At 48.1% G+C, this 16,310-nt stretch overlaps 1 protein-coding gene across 3 annotated transcripts in view; it reads right to left on the reverse strand.

The window, feature by feature from the left end:
• COL6A3 (collagen type VI alpha 3 chain) overlaps nucleotides 1-16,310 on the reverse strand; it is an 81,275-nt gene that overhangs the window by 5,395 nt on the left and 59,570 nt on the right. For 2 of the 3 annotated variants that reach the window (XM_077869346.1, XM_077869345.1), the window contains 3 exons: nucleotides 15,778-15,810; nucleotides 15,658-15,694; nucleotides 15,508-15,557 (listed from right to left, as the gene is read on the reverse strand). In XM_077869346.1, coding sequence (XP_077725472.1) covers nucleotides 15,523-15,557; nucleotides 15,658-15,694; nucleotides 15,778-15,810 — 105 coding nt within the window. In that variant the 3' untranslated portion in view covers nucleotides 15,508-15,522. Of the gene's footprint in view, nucleotides 1-5,000; nucleotides 5,097-6,190; nucleotides 6,455-7,775; nucleotides 8,204-10,561; nucleotides 10,665-11,906; nucleotides 12,606-13,350; nucleotides 13,448-14,951; nucleotides 15,446-15,507; nucleotides 15,558-15,657; nucleotides 15,695-15,777; nucleotides 15,811-16,310 lie in introns of those variants that run through there. The other variant, XM_077869347.1, reaches the window with a different exon arrangement.

Consider the following 16,310-nt stretch of genomic DNA (forward strand, 5'->3'; position numbering starts at 1 on the left):
TCAAGAAAATAAGTAAAACATTTAAGAACTTCCTTCCTTCGGAGCTATGCAGTTGACTCAGTAATGCCTGCCCAAAGTGGTCATTTCTACAGATTATTAATTTCTAGAATAAGTAAAAGAGAATGTTACACACTTGGTTAGTCATCTGGGCTCTCTTCTGCATTGAAACTTTTCTCCAACTCATACGGGTAAGCCAGTAATTTAGGATTCGCTTTGTAATATCGGAAAAAGTAAATATCCTGAGTAAGAAGAATTTTGCATTATTTAGAAACTTCAGAGTCCTGCCTTTAGTACTAGCATGCATTGAAAATATCTATCCAAGTCTTCTTTAGTGAGAAATGGGGAGGAGAGAGATGTGCCAAAAACCTAAAGCCAAAATGAGCAATTCTGTAGCATTCCCAAAGCTAGCCGCCACAAAGTGTGATACCAACACGCCTGGCACACTCAACGCGTTTTAAAGGCTGTGAAAATTGCCGAAAAGATTGGTTTAATGGTTGCTAACTGCCCTTAGGGGCAGCAAGTGCATCATAGAAAAGTGGATGTGATTCTTTTAGATCCTGAGGAAAGCATAAAGTGGGATGGGATTTTTTGGAATGTGGGGATTTTTTTTGTTTGTTTGTTTTGCTGAAGAAAATACAAGTATTAACCATTTAAAATGGAATCATGTAATATTGCAAAGCCTGGGATCCTGAGTGATGAGTAATGATGCCGTGGCTCTGTCACCATAATCAGTCTTCACCTCAAAGTCTAGACTTTACTGCTACACCACAGCTCCATGCTGAGCAGGGCCAGGCCTTACTTGGGGGACATATAATCCCCTCGCTAGCCCCCCTCCCATTATGTGTCTGTATCAAAGAGGTGTCTGATAAAGAAATATCTGTTAATCATAATTTCAAAATAGTCCAACATTAATCCATGCCGACAAAAAGTTTTAAAACGGCTCCTTCTTCTTTCCCTCCACCAGATGACACAGATGGGGAGCTTTTCATTTTATGGGATTTTGTTCACAAATGAAACACTGATTCAAACACCGGTCGCCGTGATTTCTAAATCCAAAATGCTAAGCTATAACAAAATACAATTCCTTAAGGGAGAATCAAACTCCAGAAAATCTTTTGTTCATGGAGTTTAAAAAGAAAAAAAAAAAAAGGCAAGGAAAAGTATCTAACATTTAATCCTGGGACAGGGATACATCTCTGTAACAATAAACCAGGTTTCTAATTAACTGGTACTGCAGAAAATAACAGAAATTAAACTGCACTCAAATCTACAGAGAAAAACTAACTTTTAAAGTGAATTTTGCCTGCATTGTCTAGAAAATACATATTTGGAGAAATACTGCAGAGTATGGTAATTGATACTTGGATGCAAAATACACAAGCAACTACTGAATATGAAGGCAGTATATTTTTTGAAGTTACTGAATAAAGTGATTTGTGGTCGCTCTTTTCTACCTGCAAAATATGAATATTATAGAAATGTCCTTCCCCCTGGGGGACATTTCCTAAAATAACTTAATTATAGCAGGGAGGTGGGGGAGAGGGACGAGGTTGAGAAGGAGGGGAAGCTTTCCTCTCCTGATTCTGAATCCTGATTCCAGTATGAGGTTTAAACATTTTAAAGTAAATATTTAATTGATTTCCTTCAAAAAGAGTTCTCAAAAAATGGTGTGTGTGCACACATGCATGTGCACACGCCATACACTTACACTGCATATGTTCATTGAGAAAAATGTGTATGAAGGGCCTTCTCCAGTAAAGCCCTGATTTGTTACTGTGGGACGAGGGGTGGTGATTGATTTTGCAGGGTCTTATTCTTGAGCACTGGGTGTTCTCTATGCAAATGATGAATGACCTCTACCTCTGAAACTAATGATTTACTACATGTTGGCTAATTGGATTTAAATTTTTTTTTTTTTTTAAAAGAGCAAGTTATGTCCTGACACTCATTTGAACCACCAGCTGGGAAATACACAGCTATGCATGTGTGCACATGGGGGTGGGAGCAGGGGCACACACAGGGGTACACACTACGATGCTCTGCAGGTCTGCACACAGAGGAGGGTGAAAGAGCTGCTAAGTCCTGGGCTTGAGGTTATGTAGTGACCACAATAAGGGAGAAAGGTTAGAATCATCTGCATCTGACTCCATGTAGCCATGAAAGACTCACAAGCCCCAACAAAAACCCTTTTCTCGGCCACATGGTGAGAGGAGACCCAGTGTTAGAGGTCTGGACTAAAAGGACTTTCCTAACTGTGAACCTATGACTCAGCCTTAAACAACAAACATAACAGCCCAGCCAGATTCTTATCTGAAGAATTGAATGATTAAGAATTCAATCATTCTTTAATGATTATGTTGTTTATATTAAAGAAACACTGTTTATAGATTTGTGTCCGGACCACACATAAGAAAATCAGAAACATCCCTAAATCTCACCATGGAACTTACTCTTAGCCATTTTCTCTCAACGAATCACCGGATTCGCAGGAATTTCACATTCCTTACAACCCTGTGAGGGGTAAAATTCCATGGAGTGGGGGAAACAATAGACAGATTTCAGTGACTTTGAAGGTAGAATTTCACTATTTCTTAGTGAAAGGGACCATAAGGGAAAGGAGGGGAACTGAGTGGGAAAAATCAGAGAGGGAGACAAACCATGAGAGACCTCTAACTCTGGGAAACACAAAGGGTTGCAGAAGGGGAGGTGGGCGGGAGGATGGGGTGACTGGGTGACGGGCACTGAGGAGGGCACGTGATGGGATGAGCACTGGGTGTTATACTATGTTGTACTATATGTTGGCAAATCGAACTTAAATAAAAACAAATGAAAAACAATTTTTTTGATTAAAAAAAATAAAAGCTAGTATTTCATCTGTCCTGACCCATATCTTTGGGGAAATCCTAGTGGGTTCTTTGCAGCTTCCCTCTGAGCTCAAGAACCAAGTTAGGAACCCAGTCCTTGTGGAGGTGATTCGGGAAGAGAGCCAGTGGGAGTAGGGAATGTGGGGGTGGGGGTAGGGGAGGGGGTGTTGGGGCAGGGTGGGGGAGTGGGAAAATGAGTTAGGAGCTGCACATGTCCCAGCACAGGGGACAAAGGCTCATCCACGGGCTCATGATGCTGGACTCAGAAGACTGCTTATGTGCAGAGATCGAAGCGACAGAGGCTTGGGTATCTTCTCCATCCTAAACCCTACTTCCATTTTGTTAGCTTGAGTTGGAAATTAGAACATTAAAGGTTTTTAGAAAATCTTTTTACACTATTCCTAACAAATTCAAGTTTCATCATCCAATCTACCTTGAATTCCGGAATGGTTCCCATAAATTCATATCAAGAGAGGGGAATCCCCTGTTTTTCTGTCAATCTTTCCAATGGGAAGGCTGCGAGGGTTTGAAAAACACATGGCTGTCTCTACCACAGGTCAGTTCCCAAACTTGTTTCCAAAAGCGAATGAATGATGTGAGAAGTGATTCGTTTGCTTACAGTAATTGCACAGCTACGTGTTGAGCAGTTTCACGTTCCCTGCATTGACTTAATTGCTTTGCTTCTAGTAACTCCTGATGCCACATGTCAGGATGGGTTGCAACCGAACTAAGGAATGATAGACAGACACAGGGACAGATGGACACAGACAGAGAGATACAGTGCAGATACACATCAGACAGAGATAACAAACATCGACGTACACACATACACGGCTAGGGGGGACGTCCACTCATGGACTAAGCCATCCAAGCAACAGAGAAGATTCTCTTCAGAAACAACAAAAAGAATCAAGAGGCCTTTCCTCCCAAGTGGCCACCAAGAGATGGGTGTGTGGAGTCAGAAATCCTCCGATTTCGTGTAAACAGAGATGAGATAGGACACGGTCTCCACCAAAAAAAGGGGGTAAGATGGAGAAATAGACATCATTTTTGAAACTGACAGAGGAAAGAGCAAAACGAGGAATCGTCACAAATGGCTGGGGAAGCAGGGTGCCTTCGCTTCTGACAACGCGGACCGCACCGAGAAAGCACTGGGCTTTCAAATCCAGCACCAAAGCGGCGAGCCTCAGCAAATGCCTTTTATCAGAGCCAGTTACAGAAATAAACACCATAAAGAGGCATGCCTTCCTTCTCCGGACAGAGGCCAAGACATCACAGACTGGGACTTGTCCCCCGAGGTGCAACCCTTCAGCACTGGGCTCTATAAAGCAATACGATGCGTAGGTGCCCACGGAATTTTGACTTTGGAAATTAGTGCCAACGCCTTTTGCAGAACATTCATCAGCAAAGCGCACCGATGGTATCAACAGTCAATGTCTCGTGGGCGAACAATCTAAGCCCACGCTCTGCCGAGTGAGCGGGTTGAGGTCACACAGAGCCGCAGAGTCCCACGGCCCAGGAACACAAGCGTGCGACAGCGGTGAGTGCCAGGAACAGGTGTGACTGGTCGCTGATTGAAATGGGCACACACCCAGCTCAGGCACACAGACGGGGGGTGGGGTGGGGTACGACAGACTGATCCAGGGTGTGTGCCTAGGGGATTGAGACCAGAACATCCATCCCGAGGGTCACCTCCAAACCCACGTATGTCATGGGCTCTGATCTGTGTTGCTTTGTGTTCTTGTAAGCAGTTATTATTAGACTAAGCCACTGAGGGGATGAATCCGGACGCTTCCAGCATCACAAGCCACAAATTGACTCTAGCCCCAAAAGGAGGCACAGGGGAATCTGATCAACAGGCACATGAATTCCTGGTTCCGGCCCCAAAGCAAAACCCATCCGGTTTTCCTTGAGAGTCTGGTGACAGGAAAGGAAAATCGCCTTTTACAACTTGGGACTCAGGCAGGACAAGACCACGTTGGGCCCCAAAGCGCCAACTGGGAATTTGCCCGTAGAAGTCAGGCTTGCCTGAGAATTAGAAACCTCAGCGGATGACCCAGAATCCAGGCTTCGAGGGCTTGCAAACGTCTGGAAGGGTGCTCTCTTAGTGCCCGACCTAACACCTTCACGACTCACCTGTCTCACCGCCAGCCAACGGCTCTGTGCTCACCATTAGATTGACAGTTGAACTAGAAGCCAACCTTGCTTGTGAAGGTGGAGGTTGAGCTTTCTCTATAAAAGAAAAATACATAGGACTAGTAGGAAACACAGAAATTAAAGGGCTTAGGAATTCTGAGGGACCGAGGCAAGCTGCCTTCCTGGGTTAAGAGCTCGCACGTAAGGGTGAGCCACGGACACACGGAGTCCCACAAAGTCTCTACAGACACCACTAACTTCTATCGTCTGCAAGTTCCATTCATCTCAACAAGCGAATGGGGGAAATCTCTGAACTTTGAACAAATCCTCTCATTTGCCACATAACCTCTCCTGCTGCTCATCCAGGCAAATGGAGCCCTGGGGGCAGAAGGGTCTTTGCACTCGGGTCGGCATGGATTACGTGGTGACTGGCGGGCATTCCCTTTCCTCAAGCAGGGCTCCTTGATCTGAATTCCACGGGCCCGGGGAGGAAGGCATGTGAGGCCTCCTCATCATCCCAGGAGCAGCCTGGGTCTAGAAGGACGCACGGTGGGGGAATCGGGGAGAGAATCAGGGGGTGTGAGTAATTAACGGAGACCGCAGGTGCACGTGGGAGCAGATGCCAGGCTCCAAGGCCGCGGAGGAGCCAGGGGGACATCGGGCCATGGAGGGCAGGGTCCCAGCACGGTGGACCCGGGAGGGGAATGCGGATGCCCTGCGTGCAGCGGCTGTGGACACCCCTGGCTGTGGGGTGGTGAGGCCGCACGGACTCCTCGGTTACTCTCGGAGAAGCCAGCGACCCTCGGTGGTGTTTTCTGCTCACCCAACGCGGAGACATACTTCAGAAACACGGTCGTGGTGGGCAGTGGAGACCCCAGCCAGGGCCCACGGATGTCCTTCCTTCTCTCGGAGAAGGGGATGCATGCAGGCCACATGGATTTGGCTTCCTGCCTAGGGGACCCTGGGACCCCCAGGGCAGGGCAGCAGTTCACGAGGAATCCCGCCTTCCACCGCGCTCCCTTGTGAAACCGGGCGTCACCGAAACACCCGGGACGTGGCCTTAACCGTGTCCTTGCAGGTTAACCTTGTCCACAGGTCAATTCAATGGCCAGGAAGCCCGCCCTTTCTGTCCCACCAGCTGTCGCACGTGGCAGTCAGTGCCGACTGCTGGGGGCTGACCATGTACTCACTTGTGCTGAAGCTTCCTTGGTAGACGGCCCTGGCCTGCGCCCGCAAGTAGCACACCACCGCCACGTGGTACGTGTGGCCGGCGAGCAGGCCCCCGATGGCGCGCTCCGTGGCCGAGAGGTTCTGCCGCAGAACCAGGGACTGGTCGTGGGCCGAGGTGACGGTGAGGTCGTAAAAGTAAGGACTGGGGGGCTCGGGCCTCTCCCAGTGCAGTTTGGCGCTGTTCTCGGTGATGTCGGACACCCGGACCTCTCGGGTTGCCTTAGCTGCAAGACAGGTGGATGCAGAGGGCGGAGATAAGGCTCAAAGCCCCACAGGGCCGCGACACAGAGGTGACACCCAGCCACCCGAGGAGGAATCGGCAGGCAGGGGAGCGGAAATGAGGTGAGCGCGGGCAACTAACTTCTCGTTCGGGGAACGTCAGTCTTGGAAGCGACCAACATCCACGCAACGTGGCCGTGCCTCGTCTCGTGACTGCTCAGCAAGGTGCAAAGCTATTTTCTTTTCTGTTGACAATCACCCTCAGTAAAGGAGAAACTTGGAAGGCATTGAAAGAAGAGCGAGCCCCACGATTTCAAATGTGTTAAGTCACGAGACTCTGGGCCCCGGCGGGAAATTCTTTCAAAGGAATCCCCGCCTCCTCTCTGTGCATCGAAGGAAGCCCGTTGCCGCCTTTTCACAAACATGTACCTGCCGCCTGCACCTTTCCACGTGCCCTGTGACTCCCTGGTACGTTCCAGCGTCCGGAGGAAAGAACTAAATTACCAACTCTGGGTCTCGCGAAGCCCGGCTGCCCTCCTATCTAATTCGGTCGGGAAGGTGTTTTCGCCACGGGCAGTGTTAGCAAGAACTCGGTCTCGGGGGGGCGGGGGGATCACCCAGGCTCTGACCTGCCAGCATGCTCAGCAGAGCACCCCACTAGGGCCCCATCCTATGGGAACCCCAACCCCAGGGTTTGGGACTTGGGGCTTGGGGCGGCATTGGGGGGAAGGAGGCATCAGGGGGAGGGAGATGCTTTGTGTGGAGCTCACCAGCCTCACAGAGGTAAGAGAAAGACTGCTTTCTAACAGGAAAAAAATAAAATAAAATAAAATAAAATAAAATAAAATAAAATAAAATAAAATAAAATAAAATAAAATAAAATAAAATAAAATAAAAAAATAAAATAAATAAAATAATAAAATAAAATAATAAAATAAAATAAAATAAAAGCAACGTTTGACAATTGTATGCCCTGACAGCACCTTCTCAAACACATCACCTAGATGTCTAAACCCCAGATTAGTGACTGTGTTCCAGCTGCTTTATAAACAGGCTCCTGGGACACCTGGGTGGCTCCATGGTTGAGTGTCTGCCTTTGGCTCAGGGCGTGACCCTGGGGTCCCGGGATCGAGTCCCACATCAGGCTCCCCAGGGGGAGCCTGCTTCTCCCTCTGCCTGTGTCTCTGCCTCTCTCTGTGTGTCTCTCATGAATAGATAAATAAAATATTTAATAAATAAATAATAAATAAACAGGCTCCAGGGCACTGGCCCTGAACACAGGAAACGAGGATGTCCCCGGCTGGCAGCGCTATGCGTGCTTCTTACCCACGGGTTTCGAAGTGGCTGGCTTGGTGGCCGCCGGTTTGGCTCCCTGGGGCTTGGGGGCCTCGGGCTTGGCGGCCACTGGCCTGGCTGCAACGGGGGGTCTCACAGCTGCTGGCTTCGCTGCCACCGGCTTCGCTGCCGCTGGCTTCACCGCCACTGCAGGTTTGACCGTGGCCGTCTTTGTGGCCTCGGGCTTGGCGGCCTCGGGCTTGGCGGCCTCAGGCTTGGTGGCCACGGGTTTCGCGGCCACGGGTTTCGCGGCGGCCGGTTTGGGCGGGGCTGGCTTGGCTGCGGCCGGCTTTGAGGCCGGCAGGTTTACCACAGTTACTGGTTTCGTCGTGGTGGTCACTGGTTCTGTGGTGGTCATTGGCTTGGCTGTGGTCACTGGTTTGGATGTAGGACTTGAAGTAGCATTATTCGGAGTATTTCTGTTAAAACAAATTAAATACTATATCAATCCATCCATCATTTTGCCTGCTCTAAAATTTACAAAAACACGCTCCCCATGAGCTATGTGAAATTGCTGCTCGATCAAAATGCATGCAGTAGTTTTTATATTTTGCATACAGCATTGCACATATTAAATTCCTTCCTTTTAGAATCTGTGCTGCAGCAAAGCACATAGGTAATAGAATCATTAAAAATGAAGCTTAGGGACGTCTGGGTGGCTCAGTGGTTGAGCGTCTGCCTTCAGCTCAGGGCGTGATCCCGGGATCCTGGGATCGAGTCCCACATTGGGCTCCCTGCATGGAGCCTGCTTCTCCCTCTGCCTGAGTCTCTACCTCTCCCTGGGTGTCTCTCATGAATAAATAAATACAATCTTTAAAAAAAATAAATAAATAATTTAAAAATGAAAAAAATAAAATAAAAATGAAGCCTCTAGTATAACTATAAATACACCTGACATCTTGTTTTTAATTTATAAAATATAATAAATGTTTTAATTTTTATAAACACAAACAATAATAAAATAATACTCAAACGACACCCTTAATTATAAAAAATGGCCAACTGAAACATATACACCCAAAATTAAATAAAGCCACCTAATAGCTACTCTCATTGTAAGAAAGTTCCACTCAATAAAATGTTGTAGATCGGTGTGCTTCTAGCGTCACCACCATGACCTGTGTCATCATAGCATTAATCATTCCCTCCCGGAGCGTATTGTGTATGTTTGTTGGCATTAATTTGGGGGTGAGGGTGTTTTGTGGTTTTGTTTTTTTTCATAATTTCTTGATCTGCTACAAATCCCTGAAAAGAACAGCAACATAATGAGACACAGCAGCACAGACTCAGCCCTCGTTCGCTTGTTGCCGAGACGCACCCTCATTCATTCTTAGGTCTGTCACGCTCTACGACTCCAGCAGCAAGTTTTCAACTTGGTGTCATAGAGCTTCAGATATTATGTTACGTCATTCATGTGGTTTCCCTAAGAATAAGGTTGAGGACAGGCCAGGGAATGATTGAGAGGAATGACAACAAGAGTTAAGGCCAGGAAGAAAGAACCTCTGGATCTGGGTGACACAGGACACACCTCGCAGCCCCAGAAAGGGGCACAGGTCCCTCAGCTGTGATTGTCGGTCTGCCCGGCTGAGCATGGAGCCCGCCCTCCAAGGACACGGGCAAGGGCTGAAGGGCTTAGGGGTGAGACAGGGAGGCGGGCTCTCTGTCCCCACGCTGGAGGTCAGCCAGGAGTAAGCCACATACTCGTTTGTCAAGGATAATTCAAGTCCACATCTCCTCTAGGTGCTATCGTCAGAACCCTCTCCTACCCAAAGAGCATGGCAGTCTGTGGCACTCCCTTGGGAGTCTGGCACAGCGCCTGGACTCAGTTTCTGCCACCATGTCATCATCACCTAGCCCTCTGTCACACAGCCACACAGCCCTCCTCTCCGCTCCTGGAGTTGGCACCAGAGATGGAGCTGGGCCAGCATCCCTGTGAGTACAACTACCCCAGCCCCCACCTGCTCGTTAGCCTTTCTAGTAGAACATGCCCGGTGCCTCCTAGTGTCACCACCATCACCTGTGTCATCGTAGCACTAATTATTTTAAGATTTGGAATGCTTAATGTAGTCAATGTACTCAACCCTTCTGTGTGAGATCATTTCATACCAAGCGTAGTAGACACATGGCCCCAATTTCCCATCCTCTCCATTCCTGTGCCCTTCACAGTGTAATGTGATAGGGCCTCCTCTTGAGTCTAGCCCCCAACTCTTGAATTGGCCTGGCTGGCCATTGGATGTGCATTGGGCATGGAATGTGACAGGAGTAACAGCGTGCTGGTTCCAGCCTAGCCTCAAGAGGCCTCATGCCCTCAGACTTCTTTCATGGAACCCTGCCCATTCACCAGCGAGCAAACCTCCAACCCTGCCTCCTGGAGAATGAGAGGCCATGTGGAGCAGAGGTGAGCCAACCACTGAGACCTTCCCGACCACCATCCACTGTGGACAGGCCTCTGACCACAAACATATCTGTGAGCTCAGCAGGGACCAGAGGACTGCCCAGCTGAGCCCAAGCAAAAAAAAAAAAAAAAAAAAAAAAAAAAAATACCACACAGAACTGTAGATTAAATAAATCGTTGCTTTAAGCCACTAAATTTTGGATAGTTTGCTATGCAATAAAAGCAAATGGATACAACAGATGGAAAGAAATGCTCCATGTGACCTTTTGGAAGTCACAATTTCTGGATTTCAATGTCTTTACCCATAATGTTGGGCGTTGTCTGGAGGACCTCTGCACTCCCCCTACACTATACTTTCTAAGACAATCATTACAATACTTACAATTGTTTGTGACCAAACTTCACAGGATTCTTTGTCAGTTGGTCCCCTTGGAACCAATCGCACTGTTTCCTGATATCTGGGGACAAGTAAAAAGCATTTTCACCTGGAGAGAAACAGAGAAAAAAAAATTTAAGTGCATGTGAATCCCATGCAAATGAAGATTAATCTGCTGATGAGTTAAATGGCTCACACAGCAGGTGGTCCATAAATATTGGTTGAATTAACTCATTCCTCCAGACAAGCGGAATCTAGTCAATTTAAACATTAAGCACAATGGTACTTGAGCCACAAAGCATCTCCAGCCAAAATCCTCCATTTGGCAAAATTTAGGTGATTAGGTTGAAGGAAATGTTGACTCAGCATAAGGGGGAGACAGGAACAGAAGATCAAGCACGGGGTTTAACAAGTTCCAAGCTCATGAACCTCAAACTGCAATCAAATTACTTTTAATGTTTTCTCGATGTTGTGTTTAATAGAACTTTTGTTTTTAATCTTTGGAAGGCAGCGATGGTGGCTCCCAGGTGAACTGGCTGGCTTACCTTGGCTTCATGGGTTTTCTCTAGCACTTATGAGGGACAGACCTCCACACATGGGAACATTGTTTTCATGGTCCTCACCTTTCCCATGAATAATAAACTCTCTGTACACGCATGTTTGTTCCTATTGTCTAGATGTCTCTCGTTAGTTAGATAACTTGCCTGGTCTGACTTGGGGCTGTGCACTGGGCCAGGCTCTGAGCACAGGGTGAACAATGCACCTCTTCACGGACCATTCAGTCTACTGGGACCGCGGACTCCAAAGGAATAACCAGCGGGCCATGAAATAGATACGGTAAGTAGCGCCCAGATTAACGATGAGAAAGCTCTGGAAGTGGGGTGCTTTCATGGTGACCAGGGGCAGCTATGGATATGTTTTGAAGGTGAAGGTGAGCATCCCAGGGAGGAGATTCACATTAACAAAAGCCCAAGAGTTTCCAAGTGTGGGGTTGGTGGCTAAGCCCAGGTCAACACACCTCCTTCTAGGAGCTTCCCCATCTATAATGTCATGCATAATACATGTGCGCTGGATCCACTGTTCACTCTCAGAGACACATGGTCTATGGCTGGGAGGTGCTCAGTCAAATTTGGTTGAATCAGTGAGTAAACAGGGACAGGATCTCCTGCTGTGTGTTCACTGCCAACCCTGGCTCCTAAAATATGTCTGGGATATGGTAGGCATCAATATATGTGTGTTGAATGAACAAGTCAACATCAGCACACTAGATGTCTTTTCTGTGGCCCATGTCCCAGGTAACCCCAGGCAGAAAGCCCTGGCCCAGGCCCACACTGTCCCATGTAGGACTTACTGCCAACGAAGGATGGTAACAACCTCCCAAAGCGCATCAGAGGCTCTTCGTTAAGCTCAGTCGGCTTATCCAATAGTTTGAAGAAGACGTCATTCGGCTCACTGGCGAAGCTGTACACCTCCTTGACGTTCACCTTCCTGCCAATGCCCAGAATCACGAAGAAATAACCCTTGCATTTGGCCTGCAAGATGACTCTATGGGCCTCTTCCAGCTGCTCCTTCTCTACCTCACCTGTCAGCATCAGAACTATGATTTTTAAGTCCCGTGGGTTGGGGGCGCTTTCAAAGACATTCTCTATAGTGTATTCAATGGCACTGCCCAGGTCCCTGGTCCCTTCCAGCTGTGTCATTCTTCTGCTGAGAAAGTCCACCAGCTTCTCCTTGGAGCCATAGTCAGTCAGGGAGAACTCCACCTTCACGGGCGGTAGGCTGGGATTCCCCAGGGACTCATAGGGCGCATGCTGCACAACTGCCACTCTGGCAAAGTGCTGAGAGGCCTTGGGGTCAGGGCTTATGTCCAGCTGCCTGACCAGGTACCCTATGTACTTCTTCATCTCATTGAACTGGAACAGAGAGGTGGACTCAGAGCTGTCTAAGATGAAAGCCATGTCGATGTCCACATCGCTGCCCGCTGCTCTCCTATCCCTGAAGGAAGGCTTCCAGTTGCCAAATCCACAGGCCGGGTCAATGTTGCAGATGTCTAGAAAAAAGCACGGTACCCCATTTATTCTGTGACCCCTCACAGTAAGATATTGTACATCAATGTGCTGGGAGTTGGGGGTAGTTGAAATCATCCCATAATATAGAAACCTACTTATAGCTTGCTGCCACTTTGTGGCCATATTTCAGTTTTCATCAGCTAACACTAAATGAAACAAATCAGTAAGCTAAAGTCCTTGTTAGTATACTATGGTATTGGCATTAAAAGAAGAGGAAAAGGAAGAGAATAAAGAGGAGGAACAGTGGGAGGAGGAGGGAGGACATAGGGGTAGGAGGAGTGGGGAGAAAGAAGGAAAAGAAAAGAAAAGAGAAAAAAGAAAAGAAAAGAAAGAAAAGAAAAGAAAAAGAAAAGAAAAGAGAAAAGAAAAAAGAAGGAAAGGAAAAAAAAACTATTTCTTCACCACTCTTCGAATAAATGCGTTCCAGAAAGTCACAAAGACAGATCATTGAAATTTGGACGCCAAGGTCAAATAGAAGCAGAGCCTACTTTCTCCTTTATTTCCCATAAAATGAATCATTCCCTGTCAAAGAGAAGCTCTGTTTAAGGGGTTCCACTTTCAGTAAGGAAACTACTTATATGGGAATTACACCGGTAAACGTGAGGCTTTATGAATCTTCCTTTAACTCTAGCCCTTTATATGGATGGCGAGGATTCATTCGAATGCTACTCCGTGGATAGCACAGTACGCGTTGTAACGGATGTTCCTGCTAGGGAAGCCCCTTACCCAGGCAAACGTGGCAGGTCAGGACATTCTTCAAGAAGTCCGTGAGGTCTCTCCTAGCGGGTAGGACGAGCGCGTGCCCCACCGCTGTGTTATTGATCTGGTTTAAACAAAAGAAAATGCTTGGTAGGAGTGTCCGTGGTAAGTAACTACTGGAAAATGTAGCTGAGGAAGAGAGTCACATCAGTAAAATAAACTTTCCAACAGATCAGTATCTTCTCTGGGCAGGTGGGGGGTTGGGGAGGAGGTACTGAGCCTAATCGGACAACCCAGATTTTCCTCTGTGGAGATGAGCTGCAGTTCAGATCCCACTCTTGCACTTCCTGCCAGGCCTGCAGGAAGATTATTTAACTTGTCTGGGGTCCAATTTCCTCAGCTGTGAAATGAGGAGACTCCTAAACTCCTCATGTCCAATTAGATAATGCATGTAAAAGGCCTGGGCTAGCCTCTAGGAAATAATGGGCACTTCTGTAGAATGGTTGTTTTCCTCAATCATTCCAGCCACTGACAATCATTAGCTCCATCCTCTCCCACTCTCCCAGGCCCAGAAAGGGATTTCCCGACAAAGCAAGTAATAACATCACATCTAGAAGATTCAAGAAGTCTTGCTTATCATCATGGCACCTAGGACACCATCCCTAAGCAGTCATTTAATGAATAATTACATTTAATTAATGAATGAATAATTGACTTTTCAAACTTGCTGAAACAATGCTGTCAAGAACCCTGTGATTCTGGGTTCTTCAGCCCAGGGGAGGGCCAATGTACATAAATGACCCCTTGCGAGGGTAGACAGCTGGAAGCCCAAGCTCAGTACGCTGTGCTCAAACTGGCTTATGGTTTGGCCTGAGAGATGGCACCAAAGACCAGACTGTCTTTCACTGACACAGGCAGTGGTAAGACCATAGAATACCCAGTCTAGAATGACAGATGCTAGAGACCATCCCTTCCCGACCTCATCTTTCGCAGTCAAGAAATCTAAGACCCAGACAAGTTAAAGTGACGTGACCATATTACTTGTGGTGACTTGAAGCTATAAAGTGGGTGGGTTGGATCTAGGGCTCTTGCCCATCATGCCCACCACCCCACTCATCTTGAGCAATGCCACCAGAATGGGCATTGAATAAATATTCATTGATTAATAAGCCAATCATATTTATTATTGTAACAATTAAACAAGCTATTTAAGTGAATGACAAGGGAGCACTCTGCAGCTTCACAGCAAAGGCTGACCCTTGGCTGCCATCCTGGCTGGAGAAAGACTCAGAGAGGGGGGTGTAGATGGGGGTGCTGGGATCACTGACACTTGGGGGACCTCATTGGAAGACTGTAGGCCTCAGGGTCAGCCCTGGGAGGGTCTCCTCCAGCATATGAGGGGGGACCCTGTGGCAATAAATCACAGGCCTGTGGCTGTCGCTCTAGTGCCAGAGCCACCCGGCTGTCCTGGAAATCTCACTAGAGTAGTCGCCAATCACAACAGCCTCCTCCAGGAGCTTTTGGAAACCATGGCATGAATTCATCAAGGAGGTACCAGGTGCCCGAGAAGCTTCTCAGAGCCCAAGAAGAACCGAGGGAAGAGTCAACAATGCCCCCAGGGCACAGACCTGCAACGCGTTGACCAGCTGCCGGTCCTCCTGGCTCGTGAGGAACAAGGGTGTGATCCCTGCGTCCGAAAGCTTTAGCACAGCCTCCCTGAGCTGTGTGGAGGCCCTCGTGGGCTTATTGCTGAAGAAAACAGCCACTTTTCGCATCAGGAATCCGTTTCTCACTCGCTTAAACGTGTTTCTGGCCACGAAGGACATGGCCGTTTCCAGGCTCTGCTGCTTGGATGTCAGCGCCACCTGAAGGTTCTTGATCTTGTCCAGAAGGACTGACTTCTTCTTGGAGTCAGCAAACCGGATCTCCGTGGTCACCTCGTTGTTGTAGGTGACCACGGCCACACGCGCCCCCCGCGGGCAGTTGCTCTCGGCAATGGTCAGGTCGCCCACAAGCTTCAGGACCACGTCCCTCATCCGGCTGAAGGTGTCTTGGGTGACCCCCTCCGAGGTGTCTAAAGCAAAGGCCAGCTCCGTCGGGAAGACGGGGCATTCCAGGGGCCCTGTGGGAAGTGGTGGGTTTCCAAAGACAAGCTTTACTTACTGGAAAAGGGAGGGTCTTCTTTCAGCAGGAGGGTAGTCACACGGCTGGAATCAACTTACCATAGCAGCAAGCTACGGAAGAAAGGAAGAGAACAGTGAATATGGTGACCACATGAGAATGTCAAACGTCCTACCAAATGGGGTCGCAGAGAGTGGAAAATCATGTACTTACGACATTTATCTTTGATGCTCTGGACAAGGGCACATTGCTTTAAAAGGAAAAGAAAGAAGCATGAGGGGGTGGACCAGGGACTCACAGCGCAAGGACGGGAGCTGTACACATGCAACTTACATCCATGGAGTCACCTCTGTTGCCTTTGGGACCCTGCGGAATAAGGAAAGAGGGGATGAGAAGGAGCACAGGTAGGCCGGATGCTGGGGCTGAGGAACCACCTTCGGATCCGAGTAAACCCCATGGAGGAAGCAAAGGTAGACCCTGGCCAACCTTGGTCATTTTCAGGTCCCCTCTTAGATTTGACTTTACTGCTCAAGGACCAATAGGGAGATAACTTTGAAGGCAAGAGTGTTTCCCTTGCAAGATAAATAGCCCTGCACCCCAGAAACCTGGAAGCTCATGACAAATCAAAGGGATCACATATTTGGGCTTGAGGCTACACATCGCTTCTCCTAAGAAGCACTTCCTTTGCACCTGCTAGCTTAGTACCTCCTGTTCACAGAAGGGACCGTGAGGAGGAGTCATTTAGCTGACCCTGGGCTCCAGAGGGGAAGCACGCCAGCTGGAGTCCATCCCAGAGGAGCCCCAAGAACAGACCCACAACCACCCTCAATCCCTCCTCCCAACCTGTGGCCTCCCTGACGGTCAAA

Source organism: Canis aureus, chromosome 24 (genome assembly GCF_053574225.1).
Source record: "Canis aureus isolate CA01 chromosome 24, VMU_Caureus_v.1.0, whole genome shotgun sequence".
Taxonomy (NCBI): domain Eukaryota; kingdom Metazoa; phylum Chordata; class Mammalia; order Carnivora; family Canidae; genus Canis; species Canis aureus.